General features: G+C 36.1%; 1 protein-coding gene across 7 annotated transcripts in view; it reads left to right on the top strand.

Annotated features, from left to right (window-relative positions):
- PIK3CB (phosphatidylinositol-4,5-bisphosphate 3-kinase catalytic subunit beta) overlaps nucleotides 1-15276 on the top strand; it is a 186630-nt gene that overhangs the window by 95621 nt on the left and 75733 nt on the right. For all 7 annotated transcript variants that reach the window (XM_057738334.1, XM_057738336.1, XM_057738338.1 and 4 more), the window contains 4 exons: nucleotides 8536-8759; nucleotides 11133-11312; nucleotides 13334-13504; nucleotides 14752-14829. In XM_057738334.1, the coding sequence (XP_057594317.1) occupies nucleotides 8536-8759; nucleotides 11133-11312; nucleotides 13334-13504; nucleotides 14752-14829 (653 nt within the window). The remainder of the gene's footprint in view (nucleotides 1-8535; nucleotides 8760-11132; nucleotides 11313-13333; nucleotides 13505-14751; nucleotides 14830-15276) is intronic.

The raw sequence follows: 15276 nt of genomic DNA, 5'->3' as shown, positions 1-15276 counted from the left end.
CTCCTTTGTCATAGATTAGTTGACCGTAGTTTATCTCTGGGCTTTCTATCCTGTTCCACTGATCTATATTTCTGTTTTTGTGTCAGTACCATACTGTTTTAATCACTGTAGCCTTATAGTATAGCCTGAAGTCAGGAAGCCTGATTCCCCCAACTCTGTCTTTCCTTCTCAAGATTGCTTCGGCTATTCGGGGTCTTTTGCGTTTCCATACAAATCGTAAAATTTCTTGTTCTAGCTCTGTGAAAAATGCCATTGGTAATTTGATAGGGATTGCATTGAATCTGTAAATTGCTTTCAGTAATATAGTCATTTTCACAATGTTGATTCTTCCAATCCAAGAACATGGTATGTCCCTCCATCTGTTTGTGTCTTCTTTGATTTCTTTCATTAGTGTCTTATACTTTTCTGAGTACAGGTCTTTTACCTCCTTGGTTAGGTTTATTCCTAGGTATTTTATTCTTTTTGTTGCAATGGTGAATGGGATTGTTTCCTTCATTTCTCTTTCTGATCTTTCATTATTGATGTATAGAAATGCAAGAGATTTCTGTGTGTTAATTTTGTATCCTGCAACTTTACCAAATTCATTGATTAGCTCAAGTAGTTTTCTGGAGGCATCTTTAGGATTTTCTATGTATAGTATCATGTCATCTGCAAACAGTGACAGTTTTACTTCTTCTTTTCCAATTTGGATTCCTTTTATTTCTTTTTCTTCTCTGATTGCTGTGGCAAGGACTTCCAGAACTATGTTGAATAGTAGTGGCGAGAGTGGACATCCTTGTCTTGTTCCTGATCTTAGAGAGAATGCTTGCAGTTTTTCACCATTGAGAATGATGTTTGCTGGGGGTTTGTCATATATGGCCTTTATTATGTTGAGGTAGGTTCCCTCTATGCCCACCTTCTGGAGAGTTTTTATCATAAATGGGTGTTGAATTTTGTCAAAAGCTTTTTCTGCATCTATTGAGATGATCATGTGGTTTTTATCCTTCAGTTTGTTAATATGGTGTATCACATTGACTTGCGTATATTGAAGAATCCTTGCATTCCAGGGATAAACCCCACTTGATCATGGTGGATGATCCTTTTAATGTGTTGTTGGATTCTGTTGGCGAGTATTTTGTTGAGGATTTTTGCATCTAAATTCATCAGTGATATTGGTCTTTAGTTTTCTTTTTTTGTAGTATCTTTGTCTGGTTTTGGTATGAGGGTGATGGTGGCTGCATAAAATGAGTTTGCGAGTGTTCCTTCCTCTGCATGTTTTGGAAGAGTTTGAGAAGGATGGGTGTTAGCTCTTCCCTAAATGTTTGATAAAATTCACCTGTGAATCCATCTGGTCCTGGACTTTTGTTTGTTGGGAGATTTTTAATCACAGTTTCAATTTCATTACTCTTGATTGGTCTGTTCATATTTTCTATTTCTTCCTGATTCTGTCTTGGAAGGTTTTACTTTTCTAAGAATCTGTCCATTTCATCCAGGTTGTCCATTTTATTGTCATATAGTTGCTTGTAGTAATCTCTTATGGTGCTTTTTATTTCTCCATTGTCTGTTGTAACTTCTCCTGTTTCATTTCTAATTTTATCGATTTGAGTCCTCTCCCTCTTTTTCTTGATGAGTCTTGCTAGAGGTTTATCGATTTTATTTATCTTCTCAAAGAACCAGCTTTTAGTTTTATTGATTTTTGCTATTGTTTTCTTTGTCTCTATTTCATTTATTTCTGCTCTGAGCTTTATGATTTCTCTCGGTCTACTAACTTTGGGTTTTGTTTGCTCTTCTTTCTCTAGTTTCTTTAGGTGTAAGGTTAGATTGTTTATTTGGGATGTTTCTAGTTTCTTGAAGTAGGATTGTATCGCTATAAATTTCCCTCTTAGAACTGCCTTTGCTGCATCCCATAGGTTTTGGATCATTGTGTTTTCATTGTCATTTGTCTCTAGGTATTTTTTGATTTCCTCTTTGATTTCTTCAGTGATCTGTTGGTTATTTAGTAGCGTATTGTTTAGCCTCCATGTGTTTGTGTTTTTTAGAGTTTTTTTCCTGTAATTGATTTCTACTCTCATAGTGTTGTGGTCAGAAAAGATGCTTGATATAGTTTCAATTTTCTTGAATTTACCAAGGCTTGATTTATGACCCAAAATGTGATCTATCCTGGAGAATGTCCCATGTGCACTTGAGAAGAATGTGTAATCTGCTGTTTTTGGATGTAATTTCCTATAGATATCTATTAAATCCAGCTGGTTTATTGTGTCATTTAAAGCTTGTGTTTCCTTATTAATTTTCTGTGTAGATGATCTGTCCATTGGTGTAAGTGAGGTGTTCAAGTCCCTCACTATGATTGTGTTCCTGTCGATTTCCTCTTTCATAGTTGTTAGCATTTGCCTTATGTATTGAGGTGCTCCTATACTGGGTGCATATATATTTATAATTGTTATCTCCTCTTCTTGGATTGATCCCTCGATCTTTATGTAGTGTCCTTTCTTGTCTCTTGTAACATTTTTTTATTTTAAAGTCTGTTTTATCTGATATGAGTATTGCTACTCCAGCTTTCTTTTGATTTCCATTTGCATGGAATATCTTTTTCCATTCCCTCACTTTCAGTCTGTATGTGTCCCTAGGTCTGAAGTGGGTCGCTTGTAGACAGCATATATATGGGTCTTGTTTTTGTATCCATTCAGCCTGTCTGTGTCTTTTGGTTGCGGCATTTAGTCTATTTACATTCAAGGGTGATTATCGATATGTATGTTCCTATTACCATTTTCTTAATTGTTTTGTTTTTGTGTTTGTAGGTCCTTTTCTTCTCTTATGTTTCCCGCTTAGAGAAGTTCCTTTAGCATTTGTTGTAAGGCTGGTTTGGTGGTGCTGAATTCTCTTAGCTGTTGCTTGTCTGTAAAGCTTTTGATTTCTCCCTCGAATCTGAATGAGATCCTTGCTGGGTAGAGTATTCTTGGTGGTAGGTTCTTCCCTTTCATCACTTGAAATATATCATGCCACTCCCTTCTGGCTTGCAGAGTTTCTGCTGAGAAATCAGCTGTTAACCTGATGGGAGTTCCCTTGTATGTTATTTGTCATTTTTCCCTTGTTGCTTTTAATAACTTTTCTCTGTCTTTAATTTTTGTCAGTTTGACTACTCTATGTCTTGGCGTGTTTCTCCTTGGGTTTACCCTGCCTGGGACTCTCTGTGCTTCCTGGACTTGGGTAGCTATTTCCTTTCCCATGTTAGGGAAGTTTTCAACTATAATCTCTTCCAATATTTTCTCAGGTCCTTTCTTTTTCTCTTCTCCTTCTGGGACCCCTATAATGCGAATGTTGGTGCGTTTAACATTGTCCCAGAGGTCTCTTAGGCTGTCTTTAGTTCTTTTCATTCTTTTTTCTTTATTCTTTTCCTCATCAGTGATTATCACCATTCTGTCTTCCAGGTCACTTATTTGCCCTTCTGCGTCAGTTAATCTGCTATTGGTTCCTTCCAGTGTATTTTTCATTTCAGTTATTGTGTTGCATGTCTCTGTTTGTTTGTTCTTTAATTCTTCTAGGTCTTTGCTAAACTTATCTTGCAACTTTTCGATCTTTGCATCCAATCTTTTTTCAAAGTCCTGGTTCATCTTCAGCATCATTATTCTGCATTCTTTTTCCGGAAGAGTGCCTATCTCTTCTTCATTTAGTTGTTTTTCTGGTGTTTTATCTTGTCCCTTCATCTGGTATAAAGTCTTTTACCTTTTCATTTTCTCTGTCTTTATGTGGCTGTGATTTTCAGTTCCACAAGATGAAATACTGCTGATACTGCTTGATTCTGCTGTCTGCCCTCTTGTGGAGGAAGCTGTCTAGGAGGCTCGTGGGTGCTTCCTGATGGGAGGGACTGATGGTGGGTTGGGCTGGGTGGGTGGAGCTCAGTAAAACTTTAATCTGATTTGGTGGGTGGAGCTCAGTGACAGTTTAATCTGCTTGTCTGCCAATGGGTGGGGCTGTGTTCCCACCCTGGTGGTCCTTTGGCCTGAGGCAACCCAGCCCTGGAGCTTACCGGCTCTTTGGTGGAGCTAATGGTGGACTCTGGAAGGGCTCACGCCAATGAGCACTTCTCAGAACCCCTGCTGCCAGTGCCCCCGTATCCTTGGCGAGCCACAGCTGCCCCCCACCTCTGCAGGCAACCCTTCAACACCAGCAGGTAGGTCTGGTTCAGTCTCCTATGGGGTCACTGCTCCTTCCCCCTGGGTCCTGGTGAGCACACTTTTTTGTGTGCCCTCCAAGAGTGGGGTCTCCATTTCCCCCAGTCCTGTGGAGGTCCTGCAGTCAAATCCTGCTGGCTTTCAAAGTCAGATTCTCTGGGGATTCCTCCTCCTGTTGCTGGACTGCCAGGTTAGGAAGCCTGACGTGGGGCTCAGAATCCTCAGAACTTCTGCGGTATAACTGTTCTCCAGCTTGTGAGTCACCCACCCAGCATTTATGGGATTTGATTTTAATGCGATTGCGCCCCTCCTGCCATCTCATTTCGGCTTCTCCTTTGTCTCTGGATGTGGAGTGGTTTTTTTTGGTGAGTTCCAGTGTCTCTGTCGATGGTTGTTCAGCAGTTAGTTGTAATTCTGGTGCTCTTGCAAGAGGGAGTGAACGCATGTCCTCCTACTCTGCCATCTTGATTCTTCCCCTCTACCACATCTTTTTTATCCATTCGTCTGTTGATGGACATTTAGGTTACTTCCATGTCCTGGCTATTGTAAACAGAGCTGCAGTGAACATTGGGGTGCATGTATCTTTTCGAGTTATAGTTTTCTCTGGATATATGTCCAGGAGTGGGATTGCTGGGTCATATGGTAGTTCTATTTTTAGTGTTTTATTGAACCTCCATATTGTTCTCCATAGTGGCTGTACCAACTTACATTTCTACCAACAGTGCAGGAGGGTTCCCTTTTCTCCACACCGTCTCCAGCATTTATTGTTTATAGATTTTCTGATGATGCCCATTCTGACCAGTGTGAGGTGATACCTCATTGTAGTTCTGATTTGCATTTCTCTAATAATTAGTGATGTTGAGCATCTTTTCATGTGCTTCTTGGCCATCTGTATGTCTTCTTTGGAGAAAAGTTTGTTTAGGTCCTTTGCCCATTTGTTGATTGGGTTATTTGGGTTTTTTGCTATTGAGCATATATTTTGGAGATTAATGCCTTGTCAGTTGCTTTGTTTACAAATATTTTCTCCCATTCTGAGGGATGACTTTTTTTTGTTTATGGTTTCCTTTGCTGTGCAAAAGCTTTTAAGTGTAATTAGATTCCATTTGTTTATTTTTGTTTTTATTTTCATTACTCTTGTAGGTGAATCAAGAAAGATCTTGCTGCGATTTATGTCAAAGAGTGTTCTGCGTATGTTTTCCTCTAAGTGTTTTATAGTGTCCGGCCTTACAGTTTGGTCTTTAATCTGTTTTGAATTTATTTTTGTGTATGGTGTTAGGGAGTGTTCTAATTTCATTCTTTTACATGTATTTCTCCAGTTTTCCCACCACCACTTATTGAAAAGGCTGTCTTTTCTCCATTGTATGTTCTTGCCTCCTTTGTCATAGATTAGGTGACCATTCATCAGTTTCTTAAAAAGTGGATTCTCAGAGACTGGGATTTAGTGAGTCTGGGATAAATGAAAGACATCTATACTTTTCAGTTGACTCTCATAGTTTTGTGAAGAGAGTCCCTTATTTATAATATATTTTAAAAAATTACCGAAGCAGTAGCAACTGCAATTCAACAGTTTTATGTTGAGTGTTTAATACTTGAGGACCACAGCAGTGAACTTGGGTAATGTGGTCTTTGTCTGCTTGGAGCTCACAGTCCAGTGCAAAATAATGGATCAGTAAACAGACAGTTACAATACAATGTATATGTTGGTAGAAGTCAAGGAGGTTTGCTGAAATCAACTGGGCGTGTCAGGGATATCATCTTAGAGGACATAGGGCTAAACTGAGACTTCAGCGCTCATTAGGAGTTGAGCAGGTGAAAGGAGTTGAAAGAAGGAAAAGCAAATGGGAATGGCATACATGAAGGGTTGCCTTTTCAAGGAATAAAAGAAATTGAGTATGATTTGGTTAAGGGGACAGCTAGGATAAGCAGGAAGTCCAGAGAGGCAACTAGCTTCAGACCATGCAGAGCCATCCAGGCCATATAAAAAGTGTAGAGTTAATTCATAAGAGCAGTTGGGAAGCTATTGAAGGGATTTAAGTAGGGGAGTAACATCATCAGATTTTCATTTTAGAAAAATTATTCAGGTTAGGAAATGGAAGTGGATTGGAAGGATTAAGATTGAGTAGAGAAATTAATGAAAAACTGATGTAGTAATTAATCCATGGGAGGCATGATGATAGCCAGGATTAAATTAATGGCTGCAAGACCTAAGAGAAGTAGACAGAGTTTAGAGACATTGAGAAAGTAGATTAGAAATGACTTTTTTTTATTTATTTTTTATTTTTTTTTTTTTATTTATTTTTTTGGCACACAGGCTTAGTTGCTCCGTGGCATGTGGGATCTTCCTGGAGCCGGGATCGAACCCATGTCCTCTGCATTGGCAGCCGGATTCTTAACCACTGCGCCACCTAGGAAGCCCAGAAATGACTTTTAGTAGATAAAGGGAGATAAAGAGTTTGATTTTTGTTAGATGTATATATTGTTAGGTAATCATATTCCTTTGCTTATCTCTGGTATGGATGATCTGTGAATAGAGTTTGAACAGTGCAGAGGAAGCAGTTCTTAGATACTTAAGCTAGTCTGCTTAAATTACGGTTCATTCATAACATTTAGAGTAATATATTTTATTCTAGATCTAAAACTACCCAAGAAATCATATTTTACCCTCAAGAGTTTACCTTTGTTGCATTATGCAACTTAAACATTTTTTCTATATTTAATAGCACAAATCAATGCTAATATTTATTTTAGAAACGGTAACTGTTTTAATAGACGTAAATAGAGAATGCAGATAAGTCCACTATCAAGATAAAACTCATTGATATGCATATATTCAAATGATATAGTATTGACTTGGCCTTATGAAATGAAGAGTAACAGCTTGCCCCTCAATGTGCTTCCCTCTCCAACACTATGAAATGCTATTACTATTCTCAAGTTTCTTTCCAAGGCAAAAATTAGGCATATTCTATGTTCTTTCTTTTGAATTTGCATAAAAGGAATCTTGCAAGAGCCTTTGTGTCTCTGCTTTATATTTTTATATATTTAATATATCTGGGACTTTTATCATCACAGATCTATTTTATTGATTTTATCACTTGTACCACTCTATCATGGTATATGGATGTATCTTAGTTTTTTTAACCAGGTGTTAATGATTATCTTTAGGTTATTTCCATTTTTTTATTTATTATAAACAAAGCTACAGTGAACATGCTTGTACTGATATCATGTTATTTATACAGTTATTTCCATAGGTTTGTGGAAATAAACAATCACCCAAATGAGAACAGACTCTTTATTGAGAGCTTGCTATAATAAAGGAACTTTGTGTTTGACAGTGACTCAAAGTCAGGCAGGGGAGTGATAAAGTTTCACGCTGGGGAAAGTAGAAGAGTTTCACGTATGCCTGAGTGGAAGTTGTTGGCAGGGGGAAGCTCAAGGTGGGCTCATGAGAAGCTGGGCATCTTCTGTGATTGGTTTGGGGAGCATATTTGAGTTTCAGTGATTGGTCCTGAGTCTGTCAGGTTGAAGTTCATGTTGGTGGAATTCCAAGGTCAAAACGCGCGCGCTCGTGTGTGTGTGTGTGTGTGTGTGTGTGTGTGTGTGTGTGTGTGTGTAATTTCTAATAAATATTAAATACGCCTATTTCTCTTCTACCCCTTTCAGCATAAGGTTTTGTCAGACTTTATTTAAAATGTTTGCCGACCTGATAGGTAAAAACTAATGCATGTATAAAAATTTATACATGTTCTTTTATTATTTTAGATTTCTAGAATTATTTATTGGAATAATTATAAGCTTATGAAAAGGCTGTCATACAGTTGTCTTAATGGCAGAAATGGTTCATAAATCAGTACAACAAAGAATAGTTTTATGTTTATGAGAGTTTTGACTATTTGATATAGTATAACCATTGTTGAAAAATCACAGTAAACTGAAAGTTTATGAAATTCAAATTTACTGAGCAAGTTAAGTAATAACTTGAGTTTTAGGCTTATTTTGTAAGGTTTACAGATTCTTAGCCTTTCTTAAATATTTTAAATGTGATCTACTTGATTTGTAAGGAAAAAGTGTGGCTTTTTCATATATGGTTTTAAAATGGTAATGCGAATTTCAGTGATTATCTTTTTAAAGTTGGTAACCAACTATATTTCTTTAAGAGGTTTCAAGTTTGTATTCTTTAGAAATCTAATTGTGTGTTCATCTTCTATACATGAAATTCATTATTTCATCTTGAATATTCTTTTTATCTTTCATAATATTTTCCTGCCCAATTTTGTTGGCTTCATAAAAACCAAGCTTCCAAATTAGCTTTTGTTAACTATATTTTGTGTTCTCTTTATTATTAGCTACTCAGAATGACACCTTTAAAAATTTTGTTTAGGTCTGCATGAATTTGATGCCTTGAAGGATCCTGAAGTGAACGAATTCCGAATAAAAATGCGCAGATTCAGTGAGGAAAAGATTCAGTCGCTTGTGGGATTGTCTTGGATGGATTGGCTAAAGCAAACCTATCCACCAGAGCATGAACCATCCATTCCTGAAAATTTAGAAGATAAACTTTATGGAGGAAAGCTCATCGTGGCTGTTCATTTTGAAAATTGTCAGGTAGTGTTATATTATTTTAAGAGATACCTTATAATAAATTTGTGAATTTTACCAGAGTGCAGCACCAATGTTAGAGGAGGCTGTTGCTCACCTAGTAAACACTAACAGAGCATTTCTAGATTTAGGATGGATATGTATTTAGGATTATATATGACAAACTAAAGTGACACATCCTTCACTCATATATTGTTTTCTGATGCATTTTTGTCTACACTGGGGTCTGCAAACTGCAGTGGTTTTGAATAATTATTATATTTTTAAAGGGATTAAAAAACTCAGAATTTTGAAGGATGTTAAAAAGAAAGGAAAGAAAGAATATGTGACAGAGACTCATATGTTGTTAGCAAAGCCTAATTCTTTAGAGAAAATGTTTGCCAAACCCTGGTATAGATAATATTGTTTAATGTAGATATAATTTTATTTTTCATGTCATTTTTCTCATCTCTAAAATGAAAGGTGTGATCAAATGAGCTCTTTTTTCCATTTTCTTACATTTGCATTCTGTGAACATATGAGCTAAGTGCTGGTACAGAATTCGGCTTTATAATAGAGTGTGTATACAGTTAATCTGTATCTGAATGTTCATAGCAGTTTTACAAACTAGATTATGCTACTACCTTTGTATCAGGCATGCTCATTTTATTATGTAGGCTCTGGCCTTTGAATTAGGGTAGGAGTACAAGGATATTTTGTTTTGTTCTTCAATTAGTATTATAAGAACAATGAAAAAACCTTTATCAGTAGCCATTCTGTATTGAGCACTTCATTATGCCAGGAACTATGGAAAGTATTTTTGAAATATATTCTCTACTTCTCACAACAACCCGATAAACTATTGTTATCTTATCCCCATTTTATAGTGAAGAAACTGAAAGGAAGAGAAGTTTGAGCTTTTTGGTGCTGTGCCTTATAGCCAGTCAGTGATAGAGCCAGGATTTTTTTCTAGGTGTTTCTCATTTTATCATGTCTGCCTCCTTTCCAACAATATGTTATTAAGTATTTGTTAGCACAGATTTTAAAAAAAGATCCTACATTCGGGCATTTTACAAAGGAAGTTTGTCTGGAGATAAAAAACAAACAATTTGCTACTCTATCCTGAGATATGTTGTGACTAAAGTTCAATTTAAGCCAAGATTTGGATATCAACAAGTTTAAAGATCAAATTTAAGTACTGTTTAGGGAATTCTGCATTGTTGAAAGAGCTGAAATAGGGAATTTTACTGGTAAAAGGTGATTAGAATTCAACTTGAAATACTGGCTCCAGCACTTTGTCCTTCTAAGTCAGTCTAAATTTCATCACATGTGTGTCAAATCTCTACTGGATATACAAATTTTAATGTGATCATCATTGTAACAAAGTATATGTGAAAAGAAGTGTTTTGAAGTTAGAAGAGAAATACAGATATTGTGAAATCTTACTGGGTTCCAAGTAGTCGTAGAACTTAATGGTGAAAGATGTTTAGATATCATCTATGCAGACTCTTTATTTAATAACTCTTTTCACCATCCTTTACATCCTGTGTCCCTAATCAAATACATCCAGTTGCTATGGGGAGCGCTTTGCCCACTGAAGTAGCATGTTTTCTTTGTGAGCAAACATACATTTAAATTTTGAATTAAAAAAAAAAAATTCAAACTAGCTTTCTATGATTTGTACTCATCTGGTTATACTTTCCTATTTAATAAGTATTCATTCAGTCTCCTTTTATTCTACATGTCAAATATTCAGATAATTAGAATATAGCTGTCATATCTCTCCTTAGTCCCCTTTTCTTCTGGCTAAATACTCCCCAGGGATTAAACCAAAAATTCTTAGAGTTTTAGATCATATATAATAGTAAATTTTAAGTTATGAAAGAATTTTGGGAAGTCACATAGATTGTGTAGCTTTTTATTTAGGCTATTATTAATTACAGAAAAACCATATACCATAATTTATTACCAACACTATTTCATAAGTGAATGAACATTTTACCATAAAAACATAGGAATGTCAGAATCTTAGAATAAAGGACATTTGGCAACCTACTCCATCATACATTCCTCGCCACCCTGCCCCCTTCTATACAATTCTCGTTTGGCCATTTCACCATCACTGCTGATGAACAGCATTGGGAAGCAGCATGTGGAAACACTAAACTAAAAATGAGGTGAACTGTAGCAAGGTATTCATTTAGGTTAAAAAATGATTTTTCAGGATTGGTAAGGGGAAAGAAAATTTACTGAAAATTAAGTGTAAAGGATGTACATGTATAAACATTATGTATAGTTGTATACAATGTAGTACAAATAATACTAAGTACAAATGCAGAGAGTGATTTTTTTTTTCATTGTAAATATCAAATTGCTTCTTTTTTCTGCCCCCCTTTTTAGGATGTGTTTAGCTTTCAAGTATCTCCTGATATGAATCCTATCAAAATAAATGAATTGGCAATTCAAAAACGTTTGACTATTCATGGGAAAGAAGATGAAGTTAGTCCCTATGACTATGTGTTGCAAGTCAGTGGGAGAGTAGAATACGTGTTTGGTGATCACCCACTAATTCAGTTCCAGGTATGTGTTTTAAGTATCAATTTACCATTTATTTCCATTTAATCATGAATTTTTTGAGCAGGTGTTTTATGCAGAGCATTGAAGTGCCTCAGATTATTTTTGGAGTGTAGCGGAGTTTAAATAAGATACGTGAATTGCGATACCCCTTCCCCCACCATTAGGTATGTTATTTAAAGAATAGAATCCTGGCTTTGCCTTCAAGGAATTTAAGGATATTTTTGTTGAAATTACATTTGGAGATTAAAAAATGGTCATTACATAAAAAATAATGGGTTAAGTGCCAAGTTAGAGGTAAATAGTGACAGAATTTTAGAAAAACACATGTTTACTCTTACTTGGAATTTTTGTTTGTTTTAAGCAAGAGGGATACAGACATGACAATTATTAAGTGATGTCTGAGAAGGAACTCTGATTTATTACCAGGTAACAGGGGCTTTTATATCCCTCCCCGTTTCTTTTTTTCAGATTTTTAGTGTAGCCCTTAATTCTTGGTTTAATAGGTAGAACATCTAGCAGCAGTTACAACCTCTGTGCACAGCTTTGAAATCTGTGGCATTCTGCTGTAAGTGCTTGAACTCTAGCCCATGAGAGGAAGAAGGAAGATAAAAAGTGTTTGGTAGTAAATGTAAAATAAAAAGCTAGTGGGAAGGTGCTAGCCTAGAAGGATGGGATAGGGAGGGTGGGAAGAGGAGGCTCAAGAGGGAGGAGATGTGGGGATATATGTTTAAGTATAGCTGATTCACTTTGTTGTACAGCAGAAACTAACACAACAATGAAAAGAAATTATCCTCCAATAAAGATGTATTTAAAAAAAAGAAAGGAAAGTGCTTGGTGGTAACATATAAGTACTGACTTCTTCCCTTCATGTTCTGCCATCTTTTACGTAGCCTCCTGCTTCTTTAATTTAACACTTTTTTTTTTAACCTTAATAAGGGGTAAGCATATTGTTTTACCCAAACTGGAATTTGTTATTACAAAGAAAACTAAAGGCATGTGTGTGTTTTTGTACAAGGTAATGTGAGAAAGAAAATATACAATGTAGGCAAAGGAATGTGAAGGAAGTGAAATGATACATCTTTTCATAGTGAAAGTTTTTGAATGAATATATTTATCATAGTATCATGTTAACTCCCACTTATAGGCCATTCTGGAAATGGTTTGGTTTTTTTTTACTTCAAAACTGTATTTTTCAGTGGTTCTGAATTGAATACAGTATGTTGAGTCCAGTTCATTATAGTGAGGAATATATTGGATGTCTTTTCATTTTGTTAGGAATCTTTGGTAATATGAACAACCACCCCTTTTCTTATATGCCTCTGGAGAGTCATCCTGGTTTCATGGAAATGAAACAGAGCATCAAGCTTGGATGGCCAGTAGGTTTTTGATGGAAAGGCAGTAATGGTTGCCTGGAACCTGGTGCTGAAAAGGTACCAGGTCTGCCTCAGGGATCCATGGAAAGCTGGCCCCTTCCGGACTTAAAAAAAATGTCACATGTGTACTACATATTCACCTTTCTTGACTTGCTGGTCAGACCTTGCACTGTGGCATCACAGTCTTACGATCAAGTCCTGTTCCTGGAAAGGTGCGGCAGTTGGTAATACTGTCAGGTATTAAGTGCAGAAAAGAGAAGACAAAACATCTCTGTTGTGGCACATATTTCTCCACGGGTTAGCAAACAGAAAAAAAGTCAGACAGGTGGATTTCAATCCAGCTCTTAAAGACTAGGTGTGTAACTTAGCCCTCTGGTTTTCAGTTCTTTAAGCTCTTTAAGGGGGAAAATCTATCTTTTAGAATTGTGAAGGTTAGCTTTAACATATATGAAGTATCTAGTTCAGTTCTTAGATACTTAGATATTCAATTTACAGTAGCAATTTTATGTTGTGATTTTAATTTCTCATATTCTTGACGTGTTAAGATACACTTTCACAGTGCGTTTGTTGTAGTGTTCAACTTAATGTTATTGTTCTGTTGATTTAAATTTTGCTTGAAAATCCTTACTTTATTCTTTCTTGCCATTGTAGTATATCAGGAACTGTGTAATGAATAGGACCTTGGCCCATTTTATACTTGTGGAATGTTGCAAGATCAAGAAGCTGTATGAACAGGAAATGATTGCCATAGAGGCCGCCATAAATCGAAATTCATCTAACCTTCCTCTTCCTTTACCACCAAAGAAAACTCGAATTATTTCTGTAAGTTTCATATGTGAACCTTTGGTAACCCCAAAAGGCATGTGATTTTTTTTTGTTAGGTTGTATTTTTAGGCCTTATACATAAATTCTTTGCTCAGTTTTTCTTCTGTGGAAACTAATGCGTATTTGCCAAAGATTCATCATTGTTAGTAATTATCTTTTAAGCTACTCTTCTTTTTCCTTACTTGAGCTACAGATGATTATAAATAGCCATTTGTGTTTTTGGTTATCTTTTGGTGCTAAAGAAAAACGCCCTTAAATTGGAGATACTTTGAGATTAGAGCTAAACATGGGACTTCAAAGAACAAGTTGAGATACTCTAGTAGAAAAGTTAGATGTGCAGAGATAGTTGATTTTTCTGGTATATCTCATTTCTGTCAATTTTTCTGTAATATTGTTTTGGTACAATTTGGTTTCTTTCTTATTGAAGACTTTTAGAGTTTAAATGTAACAAAGGCATCGTTTTTTCTAGACTGTAATGTATTTGTATAAAGCAAATGTTAAGTTTGTGTTCATTGGAACACTTAACAGTTTTAAAGTAGTTCTTCAGTCTTAAGAAATTGCGCATTTAGGGTTTCCTAGGTGGCGCAGTGGTTGAGAATCCGCCTGCCAATGGAGGGGACACGGGTTTGAGCCCTGCTCCGGAAAGATCCCACATGCCGCGGAGCAACTAAGCCCATGCGCCACAACTACTGAGCCTGTGCTTTAGAGCCCGTGAGCCACAACTGTTGAGCCCATGTGCTGCAACTACTGAAGCCCATGTGCCTAGAGCCGTGCTCCGCAACAAGAGAAGCCACGGCAATGAGGAGCCCGCACACCACAACGAAGAGTAGCCCCCACTCACTGCAACTAAAAAGAAAGCCTGCGCACAGCAAAAAGGACCCAACACAGCCAATAAAATAAATAAATAAATAAAAAGAAATTGCGTATTTAACCGTTCCTCGATTAAGATATTATCTTTATATTAATGTATATGGTCAATTTGTAATTTACCCAAGGCTTTTAATGCTAATTGTTTTTGGTGTTTAGTGAATTTCTTAGCAGTATTGGAATGCTGCCTGTTTTGCCATGAGAACTAACTGCTAGTGGTTGTGATGCTTAATTTGATGTATGTGATTTTCAGTTGTTAGTTCAGAGGTGTATTTTCATTATTTTGCCAATGGACATGAGAACTAATAAGGTGATTTCATTGCTAGCATAGAATATTCATTTCTTTCATTAAAATACTCTATTTCATTTTTTTACAGCATGTTTGGGAAAATAACAACCCTTTTCAAATTGTTTTGGTTAAGGGAAATAAACTTAACACAGAAGAAACTGTAAAAGTAAGTACTTATTAAGATTTGAATTTGTCTTCTGCTCCATTATTTGAATAACTCACTGATATGCTCAGTGAATGTCACATTGGAGGACTAATTTTACCCATATTGATCAATTACAGGGTATAGAATATGGTAACTTATAGGACAATTAAGATTTTTTGTTTTAAAATATTCTTTAAATAGTTGGAGATGTACTGGATAGATTGACATTTTCCCAGTGTATGTTATAGAAAAGAAATTGGTTTAGATCAAGAATTCAGCAAGTGACATTTAAACCAAAACTATGGGTCACATGTTTCTGTGCAGGCTCACTTTCCTTTCTTAGCTTTGCTTAGAGCTGCACTCAGCCTCTCTCAGCCCTCCTTTTTTTTCCTTTTAAACCTGCTGAACACACAGAAAATGTAATACTATTTCCTGAAATAAAATAGATGACTACATTGTAGACTGCAA

The sequence above is a fragment of the Hippopotamus amphibius genome, chromosome 6, assembly GCF_030028045.1.
Source record: "Hippopotamus amphibius kiboko isolate mHipAmp2 chromosome 6, mHipAmp2.hap2, whole genome shotgun sequence".
In the NCBI taxonomy this organism is placed as follows: Eukaryota; Metazoa; Chordata; class Mammalia; order Artiodactyla; family Hippopotamidae; genus Hippopotamus; species Hippopotamus amphibius.
The sequence above is the reverse complement of the archived record's forward strand: the minus strand, read 5'-3'. Positions and strand labels throughout refer to the sequence as shown.